The following is a 26,685-nucleotide window of genomic DNA, read 5'->3' as shown; positions in this document are numbered from 1 at the left end:
ATCATTAACTGCCAATGATCCCTTGAATGCTATTGTCCCTGAATGCATACAGAAAGAAAAGCGCTCTACTAGGAACCAACAGCTGCTCAGTATCTTGTTCTATGTCGAGTTACAACCTAGGAACAGTCTCTTTTAGCCCAATTGTGCTTTTCACAGAGAACTTTCCTGACGTATACCAGTATCAGTGCTCACTCCTAGGTAACATCACGTGCACAAGCTCAATGTTATCTATATGAAACACATGAACTAACGCCCTCTAGTGGTAAACAGTCAAAATGCTTTCAGATTGGAGGTGGCCTTCGAGGTCTAAGAAATTATCATGTGAACCTAAACCTAAATCCTAGGTTTAGCTTTCAACTAAAAATACCAAGAGAACAAAGCAAAATTGGTGATAAAAGTAAATTGGAAAGTTGTTTAAAATTACGTGCCCTATTTAAATCATGAAAGTTTTTTTTGGACTTGACTGTCCCTTTTAAGGAAAGTTCTCCTCTGTGTTCATTCCTGGTTGAGCGCTATTCTTTCTGTACGTATTGTCTCAGAATGGTCATTAACCTACTTGTTATATAGTGCATTGGCTAAAGGATACACTGAAACACATCCTGCACAATCCAGATAGCATCACCTGTATACCTGATGCCCACTCGCCTCAAGAGATGAAAGCACTGGGAAGGAACACGCCAGAAGCTGGGAAGGGGAAACCAAGGGGCTGGTACATTTAGACTGAACAAATGGTTTATGCCAGAGCCGGAGTAAGGAAAAAATATGTCCTGGGCCAGCAACATTACTTCTGCCTTTTTATACTAAGCCTCCTGTGCTACCCTCTCACTTGCAACAAGCAGGCATTCCCTAGCTGTAATTTATTACGTTTCAGGTCAAAGTTCCTAATTTCTATGGTAACCTGGAATCTGTTATTTGTTGAGCTCAGGCTTAGATCATTCCAGAGGCTCATTTTCATTTTGAGCAAAAACATAATTTATGTAAGAACTTACCTGATAAATTCATTTCTTTCATATTAGCAAGAGTCCATGAGCTAGTGACGTATGGGATATACATTCCTACCAGGAGGGGCAAAGTTTCCCAAACCTCAAAATGCCTATAAATACACCCCTCACCACACCCACAATTCAGTTTAACGAATAGCCAAGAAGTGGGGTGATAAAAAAGTGCGAAAGCATATAAAATAAGGAATTGGAATAATTGTGCTTTATACAAAAATCATAACCACCACAAAAAAAGGGTGGGCCTCATGGACTCTTGCTAATATGAAAGAAATGAATTTATCAGGTAAGTTCTTACATAAATTATGTTTTCTTTCATGTAATTAGCAAGAGTCCATGAGCTAGTGACGTATGGGATAATGATTACCCAAGATGTGGATCTTTCCACGCAAGAGTCACTAGAGAGGGAGGGATAAAATAAAGACAGCCAATTCCTGCTGAAAATAATCCACACCCAAAATAAAGTTTAATGAAAAACATAAGCAGAAGATTCAAACTGAAACCGCTGCCTGAAGTACTTTTCTACCAAAAACTGCTTCAGAAGAAGAAAATACATCAAAATGGTAGAATTTAGTAAAAGTATGCAAAGAGGACCAAGTTGCTGCTTTGCAAATCTGATCAATCGAAGCTTCATTCCTAAACGCCCAGGAAGTAGAAACTGACCTAGTAAAATGAGCTGTAATCCTTTGAGGCGGAGTTTTACCCGACTCAACATAGGCAAGATGAATTAAAGATTTCAACCAAGATGCCAAAGAAATGGCAGAAGCTTTCTGGCCTTTTCTAGAACCGGAAAAGATAACAAATAAACTAGAAGTCTTTCGGAAAGACTTAGTAGCTTCAACATAATATTTCAAAGCTCTAACAACATCCAAAGAATGTAACGATCTCTCCTTAGAATTCTTAGGACATAATGAAGGAACCACAATCTCTCTACTAATGTTGTTGGAATTCACAACTTTAGGTAAAAATTCAAAAGAAGTTCGCAACACTGCCTTATCCTGATGAAAAATCAGAAAAGGAGACTCACAAGAAAGAGCAGATAATTCAGAAACTCTTCTGGCAGAAGAGATGGCCAAAAGGAACAAAACTTTCCAAGAAAGTAATTTAATGTCCAATGAATGCATAGGTTCAAACGGAGGAGCTTGAAGAGCCCCTAGAACCAAATTCAAACTCCAAGGAGGAGAAATTGACTTAATGACAGGTTTTATACGAACCAAAGCTTGTACAAAACAATGAATATCAGGAAGATTAGCAATCTTTCTGTGAAAAAGATCAGAAAGAGCAGAGATTTGTCCTTTCAAGGAACTTGCGGACAAACCTTTAACTAAACCATCCTGAAGAAACTGTAAAATTCTTGGAATTCTAAAAGAATGCCAAGAAAAATGATGAGAAAGACACCAAGAAATATAAGTCTTCCAGACTCTATAATATATCTCTCTGGATACAGATTTACGAGCCTGTAACATAGTATTAATCACAGAGTCAGAGAAACCTCTTTGACTAAGAATCAAGCGTTCAATCTCCATACCATTAAATTTAAGGATTTGAGATCCTGATGGAAAAAAGGACCTTGCGACAGAAGGTCTGGTCGTAGCGGAAGAGTCCACGGATGGCAAGAGGCCATCCGGACAAGATCCGCATACCAAAACCTGTGAGGCCATGCCGGAGCTACCAGCAGAACAAACGAGCATTCCTTCAGAATCTTGGAGATTACTCTTGGAAGAAGAACTAGAGGCAGAAAGATATAAGCAGGATGATACTTCCAAGGAAGTGATAATGCATCCACTGCTTCCGCCTGAGGATCCCGGGATCTGGACAGATACCTGGGAAGTTTCTTGTTTAGATGAGACGCCATCAGATCTATTTCTGGAAGCTCCCATATTTGAACAATCTGAAGAAATACCTCTGGGTGAAGAGACCATTCGCCCGGATGCAACTTTTGGCGACTGAGATAATCCGCTTCCCAATTGTCTATACCTGGGATATGAACCGCAGAGATTAGACAGGAGCTGGATTCCGCCCAAACCAGAATTCGAGATACTTCTTTCATAGCCAGAGGACTGTGAGTCCCTCCTTGATGATTGATGTATGCCACAGTTGTGACATTGTCTGTCTGAAAACAAATGAACGATTCTCTCTTCAGAAGAGGCCAAGACTGAAGAGCTCTGAAAATTGCACGGAGTTCCAAAATATTGATCGGTAATCTCACCTCCTGAGATTCCCAAACTCCTTGTGCCGTCAGAGATCCCCACACAGCTCCCCAACCTGTGAGACTTGCATCTGTTGAAATTACAGTCCAGGTCGGAAGCACAAAAGAAGCCCCCTGAATTAAACGATGGTGATCTGTCCACCACGTTAGAGAGTGTCGTACAATCGGTTTTAAAGATATTAATTGAGATATCTTTGTGTAATCCCTGCACCATTGATTCAGCATACAGAGCTGAAGAGGTCGCATGTGAAAACGAGCAAAGGGGATCGCGTCCGATGCAGCAGTCATAAGACCTAGAATTTCCATGCATAAGGCTACCGAAGGGAATGATTGTGACTGAAGGTTTCGACAAGCTGAAATCAATTTTAGACGTCTCTTGTCTGTTAAAGACAGAGTCATGGACACTGAATCTATCTGGAAACCCAGAAAAGTTACCCTTGTCTGAGGAATCAATGAACTTTTTGGTAAATTGATCCTCCAACCATGATCTTGAAGAAACAACACAAGTCGATTCGTATGAGATTCTGCTAAATGTAAAGACTGAGCAAGTACCAAGATATCGTCCAAATAAGGAAATACCACAATACCCTGTTCTCTGATTACAGACAGAAGGGCACCGAGAACCTTTGTAAAAATTCTTGGAGCTGTAGCTAGGCCAAACGGCAGAGCCACAAACTGGTAATGCTTGTCCAGAAAAGAGAATCTCAGGAACTGATAATGATCTGGATGAATCGGAATATGCAGATAAGCATCCTGTAAATCTATTGTGGACATATAATGCCCTTGCTGAACAAAAGGCAAGATAGTCCTTACAGTTACCATTTTGAACGTTGGTATCCTGACATAACGATTCAATATTTTTAGATCCAGAACTGGTCTGAAGGAGTTCTCCTTCTTTGGTACAATGAAGAGATTTGAATAAAACCCCATCCCCTGTTCCAGAACTGGAACTGGCATAATTACTCCAGCCAACTCTAGATCTGAAACACAATTCAGAAATGCTTGAGCTTTCACTGGATTTACTGGGACACGGGAAAGAAAAAATCTCTTTGCAGGAGGTCTCATCTTGAAACCAATTCTGTAACCTTCTGAAACAATGTTCTGAATCCAAAGATTGTGAACAGAATTGATCCAAATTTCTTTGAAAAAACGTAACCTGCCCCCTACCAGCTGAGCTGGAATGAGGGCCGCACCTTCATGTGGACTTAGAAGCAGCTTTTGCCTTTCTAGAAGGCTTGGATTTATTCCAGACTGGAGATGGTTTCCAAACTGAAACTGCTCCTGAGGATGAAGGATCAAGCTTTTGTTCTTTGTTGAAACGAAAGGAACGAAAACGATTATTAGCCCTGTTTTTACCCTTAGATTTTTTATCCTGTGGTAAAAAAGTTCCTTTCCCACCAGTAACAGTTGAGATAATGGAATCCAACTGAGAACCAAATAATTTGTTACCCTGGAAAGAAATGGAAAGTAGAGTTGATTTAGAAGCCATATCAGCATTCCAAGTTTTAAGCCATAAAGCTCTTCTAGCTAAAATAGCTAGAGACATAAACCTGACATCAACTCTGATAATATCAAAAATGGCATCACAGATAAAATTATTAGCATGCTGAAGAAGAATAATAATATTATGAGAATCATGATCTGTTACTTGTTGTGCTAAAGTCTCCAACCAAAAAGTTGAAGCTGCAGCAACATCAGCCAAAGATATAGCAGGTCTAAGAAGATTACCTGAACACAGATAAGCTTTTCTTAGAAAGGATTCAATTTTCCTATCTAAAGGATCTTTAAACGAAGTACCATCTGACGTAGGAATAATCAACTTTAGGGATTTTGTCCCAAAATTCTAATCTGTCAGACGGCACAGGATATAATTGCTTAAAACGTTTAGAAGGAGTAAATTAATTACCCAATTTATCCCATTCTCTGGAAATTACTTCAGAAATAGCATTAGGAACAGGAAAAACTTCTGGAATAACCACAGGAGATTTAAACACCTTATCTAAACGTTTAGAATTAGTATCAAGAGGACCAGAATCCTCTATTTCTAAAGCAATTAGTACTTCTTTAAGTAAAGAACGAATAAATTCCATTTTAAATAAATATGAAGATTTATCAGCATCAATCTCTGAGACAGAATCCTCTGAACCAGAAGAGTCATCAGAATCAGAATGATGATGTTCATTTAAAAATTCATCTGTAGGGAGAGAAGTTTTAAAAGATTTTTTATGTTTACTAGAAGGAGAAATAACAGACATAGCCTTCTTGATGGATTCAGAAACAAAATCTCTTATGTTATCAGGAACATTCTGCACCTTAGATGTTGAGGGAACTGCAACAGGCAATGGTACATTACTAAAGGAAATATTATCTGCTTTAACAAGTTTGTCATGACAATTAATACAAACAACAGCTGGAGGAATAGCTACCAAAAGTTTACAGCAGATACACTTAGCTTTGGTAGTTCCAGCACTAGACAGCGATTTTCCTGAAGTATCTTCTGACTCAGATGCAACGTGAGACATCTTGCAATATGTAAGAGAAAAAACAACATATAAAGCAAAATTGATCAAATTCCTTAAATGACAGTTTCAGGAATGGGAAAAAATGCCAATAAACAAGCTTCTAGTAACCAGAAGCAAAGAAAAAATGAGACTGAAATAATGTGGAGACAAAAGCGACGCCCATATTTTTTGGCGCCAAATAATACGCCCACATTGTTTGGCGCCTAAATGCTTTTTGCCGCCAAAAATGACGCCACATCTGGAACGCCGACATTTTTGGCGCAAAAGGACGTCAAAAAATGACGCAACTTCCGGCGACACGTATGACGCCGGAAACAGAAAAGATTTTTTGCGCCAAAAAAGTCCGCGCCAAGAATGACGCAATAAAATGAAGCATTTTCAGCCCCCGCGAGCCTAACAGCCCACAGGGAAAAAAAGTCAAATTTTTAAGGTAAGAAAAAATGATTGATTCAAACGCATAATCCCAAATATGAAACTGACTGTCTGAAAATAAGGAATGTTGAACATTCTGAGTCAAGGCAAATAAATGTTTGAATACATATATTTAGAACTTTATAAATAAAGTGCCCAACCATAGCTTAGAGTGTCACAGAAAATAAGATTTACTTACCCCAGGACACTCATCTACATGTTTGTAGAAAGCCAAACCAGTACTGAAACGAAAATCAGCAGAGGTAATGGTATATAAATAAGAGTATATCGTCGATCTGAAAAGGGAGGTAAGAGATGAATCTCTACGACCGATAACAGAGAACCTATGAAATAGACCCCGTAGAAGGAGATCACTGCATTCAAATAGGCAATACTCTCCTCACATCCCTCTGACATTCACTGCACGCTGAGAGGAAAACCGGGCTCCAACTTGCTGCGGAGCGCATATCAACGTAGAATCTAGCACAAACTTACTTCACCACCTCCATAGGAGGCAAAGTTTGTAAAACTGAATTGTGGGTGTGGTGAGGGGTGTATTTATAGGCATTTTGAGGTTTGGGAAACTTTGCCCCTCCTGGTAGGAATGTATATCCCATACGTCACTAGCTCATGGACTCTTGCTAATTACATGAAAGAAATGAGCAAAGCAAAGATATCGGCTAAAACTATGCAAAATGCTTTTTGGTAGGCTAATTGCTAAACTTTTCTGAAATAGCAACACTGTGCAAATTGTATTAACCATTCGCTAATATTGGCATCTGCAGTGCAATGCTTTATTGCTGATATACAGTATGCATATACATGCAGTAACCTATGCATCACTTCAGTCATCACTAAAGTTTTGTATAATCTTGGAAATGACTTGGTTTATGTTCTCACTTTATTCAAATTCCCACAGGAACATAATATAACTGTCTACAATTTGAGATGTATCCAGTTTGAGAACTTCAGTGCTGCTGTCCAACTTGCCTATTATCTAGGGCAGGAATTCTATAGCGTAGCTTTGTCTTTTTTTTTCTCCATATCAGCAGACATCTTAGGCCCAAATAAAATGTATTTGCAAATAAACTTTTCTAGATGCATATTTATTTCTTTTGTAGGTTTCTTGTTACTTAAACCATGAGCATGAAATCCTTTTTTGAACCTAACATTTAATATATCTTTCTGCTGAAATTTCAGTTAAACTGCAGATTTAAGCCTTTCCTGTCCTTTATAGAAGAGTATGGTAATGTATTTGGACCCTCTGATATTTCCAGGGTGGATTTGATTTGAATCACTAGTCAGTAAGCCTCCATTTAAATCATGGTTTGCTACATAGAAATTAAATTTTTAGAATGATACATTTTCAGATGATTTTTCCAGTTATATCAGAAAATTACTGATTTAGTTATATACCATAAGAAATGCCTAAATAGTTATTCATATTTGCTCAACTTTTCACATGTATTTTATTGGAAGTAGAATAATAATCATTTTAAATAATTTTATTTAACTAAAGAAAAATAGTTATTACCTTAAAGGGACAGTCTTCACTCAATTTAAACAATGATCCGGTACATCGCTCACACTAAAAACATACCACTGCACCTCTTTGCATTCATAGCAGTTGGGCTGTTATGCTACTAATCTTACGATAGTTAAAGGGACAGTCAACTCAAAATGTGTTATTGTTTAAAAAGATAGATATTCACAGAGGTTAAAAGTATATTAATATAACAATATTGGTTGTGCAAAGCTGGGGAATGAGTAGTGTTATCTAACTCTTTAAACAATAACAATTTGTGTTGATTGTCCCCTTAACTTGATTTTTCTTATAGATATGGCCACCAAACTCCCCCCCCCCCTCCTCTGCCCCCTTCTCTGTTCATTTTCCATACTCCTGCATGTTAGGAATGGTGATGTCGCTGTTTTGCTTATGCACATGGGAATATTGTTCCGACCGCTTACAAGCAGAAATCGGAAGTGCAGCTGTCATTTAGTCCGTGGATATTTGGCTCCCATTGGCTTGTGCATGAACGCATCTTGAAAATCCAACAAGGGAGTCGATTATGATTGGAGGATTCACTATAAGAAAATGTAAAGATAAAACAGTGGGGGGAGTTTGGTGGCCATATCTACATGAAATAAACAGATGTTCTGTACCGGTAGAGCTACAGGACATGCGATGCGGTGCATCTTCTTTGGTTAATCTAAGGTATGGATTTATGTTTAATTGGGAGTAGACTGTCCCTTTTAATAATAACAATTAAATAGTTTTAAATATATGCATATATACAACCTCATGCTACATAATTAAAAACTAATGCTTATTTCAGTGATGAATAGTCTTTGGATTATAATGTATCTTAAATAGAAACTTATTTTTATTTTTCCTCAAAAGGCATTTTATGTTAACAAAAAAATCTGATTTACATTTATAAAAATTTTTTAAAACAGATTTGTATTTATTTTATTTTTTAAATAATTGATCCACACAGGATATTTCTCATGCTTGAGACCTATCTTTTAGTAGCTAGTTCTTCCATGGTTTTTAGCCTTACTTTGTTCTACAACCTTTGTATCAGATAGGGGACAAATAGTTTCCATCTGGATTTTCACCAGGATAAGAAAGCCCTGATGCTGTCTAAATCCAGCCCTCAAATGCAAAAACAGGACAAAAAAAGATTTTCACCTTTGTCCGTTAAATGAGTGTGACTTGTGTTTCCAAGTTGTGAATTCAGCTGTTGTTTCTTAAGATCCTCCTCTTTTTTTTTTTTTTTTTTTATTCTTATCATGAAAATCAAGTAAAGTAAATTGAGTGTGGTATATTTTACTTCTGCTCAAGGTGAGAAATTATAAAATTCAGGCCATTATACACTGCAATTGAATGCTCTTAACGTGACACCTAATAAAAGCTATATAGAATGATGCATTGAAAGAAAAGATTAGTCTGAGAATAACATGTAGATGTACTTTTTAAAGTTTCATTAGCAGTTTAAATATTGGCAAAATAAGTGTAAAGTGTTAGTGCCTATAAAACAATGGGAGCTGCCATGTTGTAACTTAGGTTACCTTATCTGTTGTGGCCAATTAGGGACAGTTATAAATAAGTTACTAGAGTGTGCAGCCAATGGCTGTGTGAAATATAAATGTTCTACACTTCCATTTCTAACAGGAACTAAAAAGCTCACAATTTCAGAATGGAATGACAGGAAAAGGGACAAAATAAATAATGAAAGTATATTGCAGACTTTTTTATATATATATTTCATTTATCATTTTATATTCCTATCTCAAAGTGTTTATGTCCCTTTTAAGGTTTCATACTGAAGCAAGGATTTCTATTAGCAATCACATACAGTATTTCACAAAAGTGAGTACACCCCTCACATTTTTGTAAATATTTTATTATATCTTTTCATGTGACAACACTGAAGAAATGACACTTTGCTACAATGTAAAATAGTTAGTGTATAGCCTGTATAACAGTGTAAAGTTGCTGTCCCCTCAAAATAAATCAACACACAGCCATTAATGTCTAAACTGTTGGTAACAAAAGTGAGTACACCCCCTAAGTGGAAATGTCTAAATTGGGCCCAAAGTGTCAATATTTTGTGTGGCCACCATTATTTTCCAGCAATGCCTTAACCCTCTTGGGCATGGAGTTCACCAGAGCTTCACAGGTTGCCACTGGAGTCCTCTTCCACTCTACATGACGACTTTACAAAGCTGGTTGGATGTTAGAGACCTTGCGCTCCCCCACCTTCCGTTTGAGGATGCCCCACAGATGCTCAATAGACATGCTCGGCCAGTCCATCACCTTTACCCTCAGCTTCTTTTGTAAGGCAGTGGTCATCTTGGAGGTGTGTTTGGGGTTGTTATCATGTTGGAATACTGTCCTGCGGCCCAGTCTCTGAAGGGAGGGGATCATGCTCTGCTTCAGTATGTCACCGTACATGTTGGCATTCATGGTTCCCTCAATGAACTGTAGCTCCCTAGTGCCGGCAGCACTCATGCAGGCCCAGACCATGACACTCCCACCACCATGCTTGACTGTAGACAAGACACACTTATCTTTGTACTCCTTACCTGGTTGCCGCCACACACTCTTCACACCATCTGAACCAAATAAGTTTATCTTGGTCTCATCAGACCACAGGACATGGTTCTTAGTCTGCTTGTCTTCAGCAAACTGTTTGCAGGCTTTCTTCTGGGACGACAGCCATGCAGACCAAGTTGTTGCAGTGTGCGGCATATGGTCTGAGCACTGACAGGCTGACCCCCCACCCCTTAAACCTCTGCAGCAATGCTGGCAGCACTCATACGTATATTTCCCAAAGACAACCTCTGGATATGACGCTGAGCATGTGCACTCAACTTCTTTGGTCGACCATGGCAAGGCCTGTTCTGAGTTGAACCTGTCCTGTGAAACCGCTATATGGTCTTGCGCACCATGCTGAAGCTCAGTTTCAGGGTCTTGGCAAACTTCTTATAGCCTATGCTATCTTTATGTAGAACAACAATTTTTTTTTCCAAATCCTCTGAGTTCTTTGAGAGTGTGAGAGCGATAACACCAAATTTAACACACCTGCTCCCCATTCACACCTGAGACCTTGTAACACTAACAAGTCACATGACACTGGGGAAGGAAAATGGCTAATTGGGCCCAATTTGGACATTTCCACTTAGGGGTGTACTCACTTTTGTTGCCAATGGTTTAGACATTAATGGCTGTGTGTTGAGTTATTTTGAGGGGACAGCAAATTTACACTGTTATACAGGCTGTACACTCACTACTTTACATTGTAGCAAAGTGTCATTTCTTCAGTATTGTCACAGGAAAATATATAATAAAATATTTACAAAAATGTGAGGGGTGTACTCACTTTTGTGAGATACTGCATATAATAAGCTTTCCTTATGCCGCTAAGACACGTTAGTATGATTATAGTAAAGTCCCAATTTTCTGGGTTTTGATCAGCTCTTCTGTAGGGATTCATATTGCAGAAAAGTATATTTTTGCTATGAACAGAACAATAAATGATTGCTCTTATTCGGTATGTAAAACCTTGAGTAGATTTTATAAAAGCCTAACAGCTAGTGCTATATTTGCAAAACTCTGACTTTACATAAACCTTTTGAATTAGAATGCACAATGCACTGACTCTTTCCTAGTTTTGACACAAATATACCTTGTTTTTTGGCATAAAACTTTTAAATGATTTTGTGTCTTTATTATGCTCATTTTACAGATAATGTAGTTTTTGAGTTGTGATAGTAGCTATATAAAAATAACTGAGAGGGAGCCAGTTATATATAATGTGTCAGTGGAACAGAGACTGGGGTGCTTGCTTTAAGGGACCAGATTTGTGTTAAACTGCAAATGAGAAATAGGAAGCGGTTGTGAGGAATTGTCATGATCTGCTGTGGAATGGAACTGCCATACGGAGAGCTTTCAGGTAGCAGAGAAGCACTTGACTGGTGTGTGAGAGAGTGCATGGACCCAGGTGTTTGTGGGCACCTTTGAGAGTTACTGAGGGCCAGGGATGCTTTTCAGAGGCTCTGAGTAATCAAATGATTTTAATTGAGGGCTCACAGAGAGATCTATGATTGCAAAGCTAGACATTGCAATTTAATATCATTCCATGACCAATTTTAATGAGAGAGCCTTGTTTTCCACTCTGCTACATAAAATCAAACTCTCTAATGTTAGACCCTTTTAAAACCTTTCACATAAAGGGGTCAGTAGAGGGAGAAATCTGAAGGAGGAGGCTCTAAGTCATTACCAACCACCAAGGCAGAGCATGCTGTGGTCTGAGATGTCATTGCAGAAAATGCAGCATGTCTGCAGAAAGAAAGTCACACATGCAGCGCTGCTCCGCATCAGACTCTCTTCAAACAGCACTGTGCTCTGGTTGCACTGTGTTAGTTTTCCTTAGCACATTGCTGCAGTCAAAGTGTTTTTTGATAAGTAAAGTTAAATACCTCAACGGAACAGTGCGTTGATTAATCACTTGCTCTCAAGGATTTTTACAACCCAATCCTTTCCTGGTCGTTGTGAGTCCTAAATGTTAGACAATCTTGTGAGCAATGCATCATTTTTATTACATTTTTACCTTTTTGTGATGTTGGAGCAAGAGCAAAAGAAACATTTATTCAAGAGACATTTTTCTAGGCAGCTAATTTTCAATGCAGTTTTCATGCAATATATTATAAAACATTTTAAAAATTGCTTTATTCTCCTGTTAATCAACGCATTGCAATTTAGCTGGTGCTTTGGCATAACTGCCTAATTTAAAGTTGAATTCAATTTCAAAATGAGCTGCAGAAAAAATTTTACTAAAAAAAAAATCATCATAGAAAGTGAAAAAAGTTCTGCCTCTGGGTTACTAACTACAAACATGGTGCCATTGATTAGGGTGTTAGGATCCTTGTTGTTTAGGATTATGCTAATGAATACACTATCGAACATCATCAGATTTTGATATTTTTCTTCTACTCCATAACTTTTTGAATAATTCTACGTGTGGCTAAGAATTTTCAGTAAGAACCCCTATAAAATGTCCTCTACGGGTGGAATCCAATTTCTCTTGCCATGTTTTTATATTTCTTTATGTATATACATTTATTAATTTTTGTATCTCTTCTGCTTAGCATAAAGATGAATGTGGGTGTGGCACACAGTGAGGTGAATCCAAACACCCGGGTTATGAACAGTCGTGGAATGTGGTTGACGTATGCACTTGGTGTTGGAATGCTTCATATAGTACTGCTCAGCATTCCATTCTTCAGTGTGCCTGTGGCATGGACACTGACAAATGTTATTCATAATCTGGTGAGTTCCAACTTCTGATAATGCCAAAAAAGTCTAAACAGTATTAAATATTGATGTTGCTCTTTTTACAGTTACGATACTGATATTAAAATTGTTTACTAGTTCAGTATAGAGTTTCTCATGTTCTATTTCATGCTCAGACTTGATTTTTAAAAACTTCTATCGAGAGATTTTTATTGTTCCACTAACCCTAGACTTTTTTATGCTTGTTTTCTCCCCAAAACCCACAGGGAATACAAGGTATGCAACACACAGTGATCCAACCCTTTGATTACCTGAAATGCACCCTTGATTGCATTTACCGGTTATACAGAAATATCTGGGCTAAATCACTGCTATGTAACATACATTAAGCACTGATTTAACTTTTTGTTAGCCTGGACCACAAACAAGTAAATTTGAGTTACCTATACCTTTTTAAGATATCAGTCTCCCATATCTAAACAAATTACACAAAGAGCCCCATTTATCAAGGGGTAGGAGCCCCATGTATGCCCCTGTCCACCTTACTTTCTTAAATCTGGCCCTTAGTCTGCGTTAGTTGAGCAGAAGTTATGTGCCGCTATGAAGGTTCATGCCATGAATAAGAGATGTTGCCTGAAGGACGGCACATTTTCCCAAACAAAGATATAAGGCCAGTGACCATTTTTTTGGGGAGCTATTGCATCCTGGCATCCAGAATTTGTCAAACCTTGCTTTAAAGAACCGAAAGATTAAAGGGACAGTCTACACCAAAATTGTTATTTTTTTTAAAAAGATAGATCATGCCTTTTAATACCCATTCCCAGCTTTGCACAACCAACATGGTTCTATTAATATACAGTTGTGCTCATACGTTTACATACCCTGGCAGAATGTATGATTTCTTGGCCATTTTTAAGAGAATATGAATGATAACACAAAAACATTTTTGTCACTCATGGTTAGTGTTTGGCTGAAGTCATTTATTATCAATCAACTGTGTTTACTCTTTTTAAATCATAATGACAACAGAAACTACCCAAATGACCCTGATAAAAAGTTTACATACCCTGGTGATTTTGGCCTGATAACATGCACACAAGTTGACACAAAGGGGTTTAAATGACTATTAAAGGCAACCATTGTCACCTGTGATCTGTTTGCTTGTAATTAGTGTGTGTGAATAAAAGGTCAATGAGTTTCTGGACTCCTGACAGACGCTTGCATCTTTTATCCAGTGCTGCACTGACGATTCTGGATTCTGAGTCATGGGGAAAGCAAAAGAATTGTCAAAGGATCTGCAGGAAAAGGTAGTTGAACTGTATAAAACAGGAAAGGGATATAAAAAGATATCCAAGGAATTGAGAATGCCAGTCAGCAGTGTTCAAACTCTAATCAAGAAGTGGAAAATAAGGGGTTCTGTTGAAACCAAACCACGGTCAGGTAGAGCAACTAAAATTTTAGCCACAACTGCCAGCAAAATTGTTCGGGATGCAAAGAAAAACCCACAAATAACTTCAGGTGAAATGCAGGACTCTCTGAAAACATGTGGTGTGGTAGTTTCAAGATGCACAATAAGGAAGTACTTCAAGAAAGATGGGCTGCATGGTCGAGTCGCCAGAAGAAAGCCATTACTACGCAAATGCCACAAAGTATCCCGCTTACAATACGCCAAACAGCACAGAGACAAGCCTCAAACCTTCTGGCACAAAGCCATTTGGAGTGATGAGACCAAAATTTAGCTTTTTGGCCACAACCATAAACGCTACATTTGGAGAAGAGTCAACAAGGCCTATGATGAAAGGTACACCATTCCTACTATGAAACACTGAGGTGGATCGCTGATGTTTTGGGGATGTGTGAGCTACAAAGGCACAGGAAATTTGGTCAGAATTGATGGCAAGATGAATGCAGTATGTTATCAAAAAATACTGGAGGAAAATTTGCATTCATCAGCCCGGACGCTGCGCATGGGACAAACTTGGACATTCCAACATGACAATGATCCTAAACACAAGGCCAAGCCGACCTGTCATTGGCTACAGCAGAATAAAGTGAGGGTTCTGGAGTGGCCATCTCAGTCTCCTGACCTCAATATCATTGAGCAACTCTGGGAAGATCTCAAACGTGCAGTTCATGCAAGACAGCCCAAGAATTTACAGGAACTTGAGGCTTTTTGCCAGGAAGAATGGGCAGCTTTACCATCTGAGAAGAAAAAGAGCCTCATCCACAAATACCACAAAAGACTTCAAGCTGTCATTGATGTTAAAGGGGGCAATACGCGGTATTAAGAACTAGGGTATGTAAACTTTTAATCGGGGTCATATGGGTATTTTCTGTTGTCATTATGATTTAAAAAGAGGAAACACAGTTGATTGATAATAAATGGCTTACATGAGTGAAAGAAAAGTTTTTGTGTTATTCATATTTTCCGAAAAATGGCCAAGAAATCATAAATTCTGCCAGGGTATGTAAACGTATGAGCACAACTGTACTTTAACAATTAAACCTCTAAATGTCTTCCTGATTCTAAGCCACAACTGACAGCCTCTTATCACATGCATGTTTATTAGCCTTCACAACAAGACACTGCTAATTAATATGTGCCATATAGATAACATTGTGCTAATTGGTTAAAATGCAAGTGAATAGATAATAAATAAATAGCCATGAGATAAGGGGGCTGTCTGCAGAGGCTTAGATACAAGGTAATCACAGAGGTTAAAAGTAATATTAACCTTTTAACGCCGTTCTGACGTTCTACTTCATCCTAACCACGCCGGGCTTTTTTAGCACCGTTCGGACAGAATAGAACATCATAGCCGTTTGACTATCCTGAAGCCAACGGCACTTCCAGGATGCGATTGCGGTCTGGAGGATGTGCCTAGCGTCATCGGGACGCCCCCTGATATGATCCCATCATTGAAATCTTGCGATCACGTTTACGATTGCCGGATTTCAACTTTATCCCTGTCATGAAAGGTTTAATATAACCATGTTGGCTGTGCAAAACTGGGGAATAGATAAGGGATTATCTATCTTTTTTTTTTAAACAATATTATTTTTGGAATAGACTGCCCCTTTTTAAAGTTAAAGTTTAATTCAGACAGAGCTTTTACTTTTATAAAAAGGTTTTAATTTTACTTTTAATATCAAATTCCCCTATTTCTCTTGGTATTCCTTCTTGAAATGTTATTGCTTTTCATTAGTGCATACTGAGGTAGGCTTAGGAACATTCATGTATCTTGAACACTATATGCTTAACATTGCTGAAAACACATTCTTTTAACTGAGGTATGGGCATATTTTACTAATCATTTGTTTTTATTGTTCCTCTTTGTTTAGGGAATGTACGTGTTTTTACATGCAGTAAAAGGTACTCCATTTGAAACCCCAGACCAAGGTAAAGCTAGACTATTAACACACTGGGAACAGCTGGATTATGGAGTTCAGTTCACATCATCTCGAAAGTTCTTTACTATCTCTCCTATTATACTGTAAGTCAATAATATGCTGGTTTTTCCCCTTCTAATTGCATATAATATGCCTACATGGAAGTGCTGTTATAGCTTACATTTGCTCAGTTTTTCTATGTTAAATCATGTTTATCAAATGCTTTAGTCTTTTAGATGGCTGACTTAATTTGGCTGAAATCTGTCTGTTTACAAAAAATGTTAAAGGGATGTTAAACCCAATTTTTTTTTTCATTCATGGTTCAGCTGGAGCATGCATTTTAAGCAACTTTCTAATTTACTCCTATTATCAATTTTTCTTTTTCTCTTGGTATCTTTATTTGAAAAAGCAAAGCAGGAATGCAAGCTTAGTAGCTGGTCCATTTTTTGGTTTAGAACGGTGGATAGCACTTGCTGATTAGTGGCTATATTTAGATCTGTCTGAACCATTAAAGAAAATGTTTAGACCATGCTACAGCCAGAACTAACACACCTACAGTGGGTATTGAAAATAATCACCCCCCTTGAAAATAATCACAATTTGTTGCTTTGCAGCCTGAAATAAAGACAGACGCAGTTTTTGTTCATCCAGTTGTAATTACTCAGTGCATAACACCAACATGTCAGGCAAAAATAAAGACAATTCAAAAACAGAATCACTTATTTGGAAAAAGGATCACCCCCTTGTGTCAATATTTTGTTGAACCACCTTTTGCTTTAATAACAGCCTTTCGTCTGTTGGGATATGTCTCTACTAGCTTTGCACATCTAGACTGTGCAATATTTGCCCACTTTTCTTTGCAGAACTGCTCCAGTTCTGTTACATTTTATGGTGACTGTTTGTAGACTGCAATCTTCAAGTCATGCCACAGATATTCAATGGGGTTTCATTCTGGACTCTGACTAGGACATGCAAGGACATTCACATTTTTCTCCTTCAACCACTGTGTGGTAATTTTTGCTTCTTCCCATTGACAACTTCCTGGCAGAGGGCATCAGATTTTCCTCAAGAATCTGACGGTATTTTGCCCCATCCATTAATCTTTCTTTTCTGACAAGTGCTCTAGGGCCTGTTGCAGAGAAACACCCCAATAACAGAATAGTACCACCTCTATGCTTTACTGTAGGTATGGTGATATTTGGATGTTGAGCTGTATTGGATTTCCTCCAGACATATTGTTTGGTGTTGAGGCCAAATAATTAAATTTTAGTCTCATCTGACCATAACGCCTTTTTCCATGTGGCCTCAGAAACTCCAAGATGTGTTATGGCAAAGCTCAGTGATGACTGCATGTGGCCTTTCTTGAGGAGTGGCTTTTTTCTTGCAACCCTCCCATACAAGCCACATTTGTAGAGAATTTGTGGTATTGTTGTCACATGCACACAATGACCACTCTTTGTCATAAATTCCTGCAACTGCTTCAGAGTTGCTGTGGGCCTCTTGGTAGCCTCTCTGACCAGTTTCCTCCTAGCTCTTTCATCCAGTTTGGAGTGACGTCCTGATCCAGAGAGGGTCTGTGTTGTACCAAATACCTTCCACTTCTTAATGACCAGCGCCGTACCCTGTACAACGCTGGTCTATACCCTTAAGGACCAGCGACGCAGTCCTGGGCTTCTCTCTGCCACAATCTTGCTCAAAATTGCGAGATTGCGCTATTTCTGCAGAAATTTCAGTTGCAGAGTTACCGAAGCGGAGAGGGCCACTCTTTGGCCCTCTCTGCATCGGACAGCGGTGGGACCGATCATTGGTGGGTGGGAGCGTAAGAAAAGAGGCGGGGGATTGGCCCATCGCTGGAGGAGGCGGGAGGAGGGCGGGACCACTCGGCCACGCTACAGTGGAAGAAAAAATAAATAAAGTTGCGTCATTGAGGGGGGAGGAGGGGTAATGAGGGGGATCATGTGGGATGATTTGAGAAAAAGGGATCTGGGAGTGGGAGGGGGGGTTGGGTATTGAGGGGAGGCAGCTACACTACAGAAAAATGGAGATAGATATATATATATATATATATATATATATATTTTTTTTTTTTTTTATTAAATGGCTATTTTGCAGCAAACTGGGTATTGGCAGACAGCTGCCAGTACCTAAGATGGCCACAAATAGGTAGAGGGGGGAGGTTTAGAGAGCTGTTTGGGGGGGGATCAGTGAGGTTGGGAGGTAAGGGGGGATACTACCCTGCAGAAAATATATAATTTAAAAAAAAAAATGTAAAAAAACAAAACAAACAAAACCTTTTATTTTTATACTGGCAGACTTTCTGCCAGTACGTAAGATGGGGTGACCTTTGGGGGATGGAAGAGAGCTGTTTGAGAGGGATCAGGGAGGGATCAGGGGCTGGGATGTCAGGTGGGAGGCTGATCTCTACACTAAAGCTAAAATTAACCCTACAAGCTACCTAATTAACCCTTTCACTGCTGGACATAATACAAGTATGGTGCGCAGCGGCATTTAGCGGGCTTCTAATTACCTAAAAGCAATGCCAAAGCCATATGTCTGCTATTTCTGAACAAAGGTGATCCCAGAGAAGCATTTACAACCATTTGTGCCATGATTGCACAAGCTGTTTGTAAATCATTTCTGTGAGAAACCTAAAATTGTGAAAAAGTTAACGATTTTTTAAATTTAATCACATTTGGCGGTGAAATGGTGGCATGTAAAAATGGGCCTAGATTAATACTTTTAGTTGTCTACTAAAAAAATATATATAGATTGGATAGGTTAAAAAAAAAAAGAGGCTCTATTTCTGTTTAAATGTAGTGATGGCAAAAATGCTAAAAATGCTCTGGTCTTTTGGGGAAGTTTTTGTCTCAAGTGCCCGGTCCTTAAGGGGTTAATAATAGACTTCACTGTGCTTCTAGGCATTGATAAAGCCTTTGATATTTTCTTGTATCAATCTCCTGACGTGTGCCTGTCCACAACGTTATCCGGAGATCTTTTGACAGTGCCTTACCATCCATAGTTGATTATTTGCTTCAGTTGCACTACCAGAGACTGAGATGATCCAGGAAAGCTCTTTTCATGCTGAGCTAATCAATATTTAAATTGAAGGTCAAATGGCTTTGTGCGTGCCGTTGAGAAGGTGATTAGCTACACCTGATTGAGTTTACAAGTAATTTTAGGAGGGGGTGATCATTTTTGCAACTCAGTGATTCTGTTTTTGAATTGTCTTTATTTTTGCCTGACATGTTGGTGTTATATCTTTCACTTCGATGTTTTATAAGTTGCACTGAATAATTACAACTGGATAAACAAAAAATGTGTCTTTATTTCAGGCTGCAAAGCAACAAAATGTGATTATTTTCAAGGGAGGTGATTCTTTTCAATACCCACTGTACCTTCATGAAATCTGGTATTATTATTATTATACTTTGTTTATAAATATTATAATATTTAACAATAATACAACACTTGTGAGAGACTAGACACAATTTGACAAACAAATGCAGGAGGAATTGGGGGCCCTATTCCCCAATCTAAAACCTAAACAGGAGGTGAAGACTGCAAGGGTGAGAATGATATTTATTAATACAGAGTTAGATGAGAGCAATTATTAGGTAAGTGTAATTTATTTGTTACTGAGTTGGGTCAGATGGGGTTAAAGATCCAGCAATATAAACCATCAAAAGTTACAGCATTATTACTCAGGTTTGTGTAGTGAATATAACAAAGTTCCCTAATTCCCACATGTGTTTAACATATAATGTTATTACTATTTAGAATGACAAATTTGGTTTAAAATGCAAGTGAGTGAAAGACATATCCGTATTACTAGGAAATAGGAAATCAAAGGGTTACATTCCAGTCCTTTTCTCAAAATTAACATAAGTGATATCATATTATTATATTTAAATCTCTGAAATATATCATATGGATGTAAATAAAGTTGCTAACTTTAAAACAATATCTTCCTGTTTCAAATTATATATGAGAGCTTATACTGGAATGGTCTTTTCGCAAACCATGTAGGTTTGATGGTTGTGTGGATGGTTCATATACAAAATATTCTTGAATTGCTACCTTTTTAAAGGGACAGTCTACTCCAGAATTTTTATTATTTAAAAAGATAGATAATCCATTTATTACACATTCCCAGTTTTGCATAACCAACACAATTATATTAATATACTTTTTACGTCTGTGATTACCTTGTATCTATGCCTCTGCAGACTGCCCCTTATCTCAGTTCTATGTTATCTATATGGCACACATGCACAACTAGCACTGTGGAAAAACTGTCACAATGCACTGAGATAAGAGGCGGTCTTCAAGGGCTTAGCAATTGGCATTTGAGCCTACCTAGGTTTAGCTTTCAACAAAGAATAGCAAGAGAATAAAGCAAATTTGATGATAAAAGTAAATTAGAAAGTTGTTTAAAATTGCATGTCCTATCTGAATCATGAAAGTAACATTTTGACAAGACTGTCTCTTTAAACCCTTAACCCAAAAATATGTGTGTATATATACGTCATGCAGTACTTTGCCCATTGTACCGCATAACGTATAAATACATCTGAGCTGCAGGAAGCTTCCGCAGTCGCGGCTGTAATGTTGCAGCCGAGAACTCGAGTTCCTAAGCTCCAGGCATCAGTCTGCATATGGAACCGGAGCACGACCGGTGCTCCAGTTCCATATGAAGGTAGAAGCCGGATCGATACAGATAGTGACACTGCGTGTGTCAGTTTGTAATGATCAGCTGCTTGTGCCAGCGGGAGGTGTGGGAGGGAAGGAGGGTGCCCCCTTTCATGAAATTTAGGATTTTATAATTCTCAGAAATTCAAATGCACACTGCATACTTATCAAGGCTAACCATGCTACATATTTCCTCTGATTGGATTTAACTGATAACAACTGCAAAGCAATGTATTTTATACTAACATTATAACTGTGATTATCCTTGTTGTCTGCAGACTAAAGACCAGATTGGCCAAATAAGGCAAATGGTGGGTGGAGTTTGGCTATTGAAAAACAATTGCAGTAAAAAGGATAAGTGTTTAGATTTGGCTGTATGTTCTATAGCAACACAACAGAAATTTCTTTTAATTACAAATTGTTTACTGTCCCTTTAACAGTAGGATGCCTATTTTATGGATCAGTATCTCAGCAGCCAGAACATTTATCACTTTTTGCAATTTATCTTTGGTACAAATGTATTTTGAAACTTTTATTTTTTTTCTTGTGGCTTTTATTTTGAGAACATTTCAATCCACACAAATTTTGTTTTTGTTTTTTTTCGGTTATCAGCTGTTTTGTTTTCCAGACCTTTTTGTTCTGTACATATTTTAATAGAATTGTCTCATACTATTACAAACTACATGTTTTATTGATGAATTTGTGGGAGACACTGTGAGTGTGTGGTTCAGGCTTCAGCTTTAAAGAGGAACATCGATCATCTATTATAAAAAATATATAAATTATGTTTAGGAAGAGCTATGGTTTATAATGTATTTTCATATTTTGCACTTTTTGGTTTTTCATTTTTTTTTTAATTCACATGAATAACTGATTTTGGTATTGCCTAACTTACAACATTTTAGGCCACATGTTTATGGTATAGAAGTCTGTACTGTTTCTTCTGATCATGTATTGCCTAGCTTCCATTATGAAACATTAAATGGTTATATCAAAGGGACAGTCTAGTCAAAACTTTCATGATTTAGACAGGGTATGCAATTTTAAATGACTTTCCAATTTACTTTTATCATCAACTTTGCTTTGTTCTCTTGGTATTCTTTGTTTAAAGCTAAACCTAGGTAGTTCCATATGCTAATTTCTAAACTGTTGAAGACCACCTATTATCTCAGTGACAGTTTTTTACAGCTAGACAGCGCTAGTTCCTGTGTGCCATATAGATGACACTTTGCTGACTCCCGTGGAGATATGAGTCAGCATTGATTGGCTAAAATGCAAGTCTGTCAAAAGAACGGAGATAAGGGGTCTGTCTGCAGTGATACAAGATAATCGCAGAGGTGTATTAACCCCTTAATGACAACTGACGTACCAGGTACGTCCTGCAAAAACTGACAGTTAGTGACAATGGACGTACCTGGTACGTCAGTTGTCTAAAAGGGGTTAATACACGATCGCAATCGCTTCCAGCAGCTCTCAGGGTATTGCAGTGATGCCTCGATATTGAGGCATCCTGCAATACCCTTTAAAAAGCATCACTCTGTGGCCCTCTCTGCACCGGTAGCGATGGTGCCGTTCGTTGGTGGGTGGGAGCTTACAAGGGAGGCGGGCGGGCGGCCGGCCCATCGCTCCCCGGCATCCAGTTCCTGCAAGTGCTTTGTGCACGCCGGATGCTGGGAGCGTGCGGATGGGGGCCTGCGGGGGCGCGCGCGTGTGCATGTGCGCGCGCGCGCAGCAACCACTGCCACCAATGATTAGAGAAGAGAGAGGGGGCAGAACACGTTTTTGTGTTTTTTTTAAAAAAAAATAATAGGACAGCTACACTACAGAAAAAGCTGTGTTTAAGAAAAAAAAACTAAAAAATAAAAACCTTTCTTTTTTGGGGAAAACTGGGTACTGGCAGACAGCTGCCAGTACCCAAGATGGTGGCAAATAGGTAGGTTGGGAGGGTTAGAGAGCTGTTTGGGGGGGATCAGGGAGGTTGGGGACTAAGGCAGGGGTCCATCACAGATTAATAATTAAAAAAAAATAAAAAACACCTTTTATTTTAGTACTGGCAGACTTTCTGCCAGTACTTAAGATGGCGGGACAATTGTGGGGTGGGGGAGGGAAGAGAGCTGTTTGGGAGGGATCAGGGGGTGGGGTGTGTCAGGTGGGAGGCTGATCTCTACACTAAAGCTAAAATTAACCCTGCAAGCTCTCTACAAGCTACCTAATTAACCCCTTAACTGCTGGGCATAATACAAGTGTGGTGCGCAGCAGCATTTAGTGGCCTCCTAATTGCCAAAAAGCAATGCCAAAGCCATATATGTCTGCTATTTCTGAACAAAGGAGATCCCAGAGAAGCATTTACAACCATTTGTGACATAATTGCACAAGCTGTTTGTAAATAATTTCAGTGAGAAACCTAAAGTTTGTGAAAATGTTTTCTTTTTTTTGTTTTATTTGCTCGCATTTGGCGGTGAAATGGTGGCATGAAATGTACCAAAATGGGCCTAGATCAATACTTTGGGTTGTCTATTACACTACACTAAAGCTAAAATTAACCCTTCAAGGTCTTTACAAGCTCCCTAATTAACCCCTTCACTGCTGGGCATAATACACGTGTGGTGCACAGCGGCATTTAGTGGCCTTCTAATTACCAAAAAGCAATGCCAAAGCCATATAAGTCTGGTATTTCTGAACAAAGAGGATCCCAGAGAAGCATTTACAACCATTTGTGCCTTAATTGCAGAAACTGTTTGTAAATAATTTCAGTGAGAAACCTAAAGTTCGTGACAAAATTTGTGAAAAAGTGAACTATTTTTTTTTTTATTTGCTCGCATTTGGCAGTGAAATGGTGGCATGAAATATACCAAAATGGGCATAAATCAATACTTTGGGTTGTCTTCTAAAAAAAAAATATATACATGTTAAGGGATATTCAGAGATTCCGGACAGATATCAGTGTTCCAATGTAACTAGCGCTAATTTTGAAAAAAAGTGGTTTGGAAATAGCAAAGTGCTACTTGTATTTATTGCCCTATAACTTGCAAAAAAAGCAAAGAACATGTAAACATTAGTTATTTCTAAACTCAGGACAAAATTTAGAAACTATTTAGCATGGGTGTTTTTTGGTGGTCGTAGATGTGTAACAAATTTTTGGGGTCAAAGTTAGAAAAAGTGTTTTTTTCAATTTTTTCCTCATATTTTATAATTTTTTTATAGTAAATTATAAGATATGATGAAAATAATGGAATCTTTAGAAAGTCCATTTAATGGCGAGAAAAACGGTATATAATATGTGTGGGTACAGTAAATGAGTAAGAGGAAAATTACAGCTAAACACAAACACTGCAGAAATGTAAAAATAGCCAGTCATTAAGAAAATTTTTAAGAAAATTGAAAAATGGTCCGGTCATTAAGGGGTTAATGTAACAGTGTTGGTTGTGCAAAACTGGGGAATGGGTAATAAAGGGATTATCTATCTTTTTAAACCATAAACATTTTTAAGTAGTAGACTGTCCCTTTTTAACATTTAAATATTGCTGGAAAATATCTCTTTGATTTTATAGTTGCAGTAAGGTGTGGATAATGTGTTCTTTTTTTTGTGTTCTCAACAGGTACTTCCTCGCCAGTTTCTACACAAAATATGATCCAACGCATTTTTTCATAAACACAGCTTCCCTTCTTAGTGTCCTCATTCCTAAACTTCCACAACTTCACGGAGTACGAATCTTTGGCATCAATAAATACTGAAGAAGAATCCTGACAACTCACGTGTTTGTTTTTTTTGAGCGCACACATCTTTGGCTCTGGCTTTTTCTATTCTGATAGAATGGGTGGCCTGCTATGCCATTTTACCAGTATAAACCGTGAAGATCTAACTGCTCCTTCTTTATAAGCTGTTGGAATTAACATGGACTTTGATAAGAAGGCGCATCTCCCAGAATTCTCTGGTAGCAGTAGATCTAAAGTGAGAGAGTTTTTCATTTATAAGCTGGGCGGGCCCAGCTTTGACATGGAGTTTGCAGTCTGACGAGTTACAAAGAAAGCAGAAACATCTTGACAGAAACTAATAGGGGGAAAAAAATCATACAAACATCTATGAAAAAGAGAAACGTCTGTTTTAACTTCCATTTTTCTTTCTATAAAGTGTAATAACATGCAACAGCCTTCACTAGCTAGCGTAGCCTTGTGATGCATGCTGTGTTTATAATGCACTATCAGTTTTTGTTTTCGTTTGCTTATTGTACATTTTACTGTATCCACTATTAAGTGGATGTCCATTGTATGATTGTACCCTAATCTGATAATGTGACAGTTGTCCCTTCATTATTCATCAGGTCACAGACATGTTTAGGGACTATTACAAATGCTACACAGATGATTTCCCTGTGTACTTGAAACTAGATTTGCTTTATTATGGTTTTCTCTGTCGTATTTGTTTTACATATTCTAGAAAGTAATAATAATGCTTTAAACAGTTTTAAGCTAAATTGAATTATTTTGTTGTTAGTTTTTTATGTTTTTTTCTTTTCTAAATGAAGTGTAAGGTGACCCCCTCCCTAGGAGTTTTTAAGTTGGGATCTACTAATGAGTGGAAATATTGGGGGAGTTGCATACACCATCAGATGGTACGGTACGCCTTTTGTTGGATATTAACAATTGGTTTTAATATTTTTTTAAGGAGAGAGTGTTAATAATTATTTCCACCCTCTTCCCTTCCAATCCTCTACATGTTATTTTGATACAAATCATTGTAGTCTTTCAGCAGATACAACTGTTCCCCAGGGCATGTGGGATAGTTGTTCTTTCCCCTTGGAGACTGTGCAGGTTTGAGGATGAAGTTAGCAAGTTAAGATCCAGATCAAATACACTGAAATGAAAGTACTGTGGTACTATACACCATAATGCATAAAAGCGGTTAAGCCTTTGTTTACATTTTTGTTAAAGGGACATAAAAAAAAATTATTTCAGGATTCAGATATATTCATTTAAACAACTTTCCAATGTGCTTTTATCATCTATTTTGATTTGTTCTCTTGGAACTATTTGTTGAAAAGCATGCTGATTGGTGGCTGCACATATATAACTCTTGTGATTGGCTTACATATGCGTTCAGCTAGCTCCCAGTAGTGCATTGCTGCTACTTCAATAACGGATACCAAGAGAATGAAGCAAAATTGATATTAGAAGTATATTGGAAGGTTGTTTATTTAAGGATTTAGACAGAGCACAGAATTCTAAACATTTTGGGTTTCATGTCCCTTTAAAAGGAGTCTAGGCGGCAGGTTACAGAGTACATGCTTAGAATTTTCAGGCCGCGCATTTGCAGTAGTGTAATGAGCTGTTATCCAAGGAGATTTCCTGTTTACTTTATACTATAACTAACATTAAAGGTTGACGTTCCCATTGAATGATTGCATCATCTACCTTTTTTAAGCACTGTTAGGAATAATGAAATGTTGAAGCCACAGTGTTTTTCCTTTACATAATAATGTATAGGAATATAGTTTTGTCAATTTTTAAGTCCATTTGTTCCTTAAACAAAAAGTGTAAATTGCAGTTTCAATATAGTATGGTATGAAATATGTTTTGTTTGTTATTTTTTTTTTTTTTGTTTTTTGAGAAAACTAACAGTTTTGCACAATGTGTAGGTTTTCATCATGGTTTTTGATTTAGTATAAC

General features: G+C 38.0%; 1 protein-coding gene across 3 annotated transcripts in view; it reads left to right on the top strand.

The window, feature by feature from the left end:
- The window catches only part of ORMDL1 (ORMDL sphingolipid biosynthesis regulator 1), a 44,974-nt gene extending 18,560 nt beyond the window's left edge, over positions 1–26,414 (top strand). For all 3 annotated transcript variants that reach the window (XM_053698609.1, XM_053698608.1, XM_053698610.1), the window contains exons 2-4: positions 12,795–12,975; positions 16,282–16,433; positions 24,618–26,414. In XM_053698609.1, the coding sequence (XP_053554584.1) occupies positions 12,802–12,975; positions 16,282–16,433; positions 24,618–24,753 (462 nt within the window). In that variant the 5' untranslated portion in view covers positions 12,795–12,801 and the 3' untranslated portion in view covers positions 24,754–26,414. The remainder of the gene's footprint in view (positions 1–12,794; positions 12,976–16,281; positions 16,434–24,617) is intronic.
- The last annotated feature ends 271 nt before the right edge of the window (positions 26,415–26,685 follow it).

This window comes from Bombina bombina, chromosome 1 (assembly GCF_027579735.1).
Source record: "Bombina bombina isolate aBomBom1 chromosome 1, aBomBom1.pri, whole genome shotgun sequence".
In the NCBI taxonomy this organism is placed as follows: Eukaryota; Metazoa; Chordata; class Amphibia; order Anura; family Bombinatoridae; genus Bombina; species Bombina bombina.
This window is presented reverse-complemented; position numbering and strand designations above follow the sequence as displayed.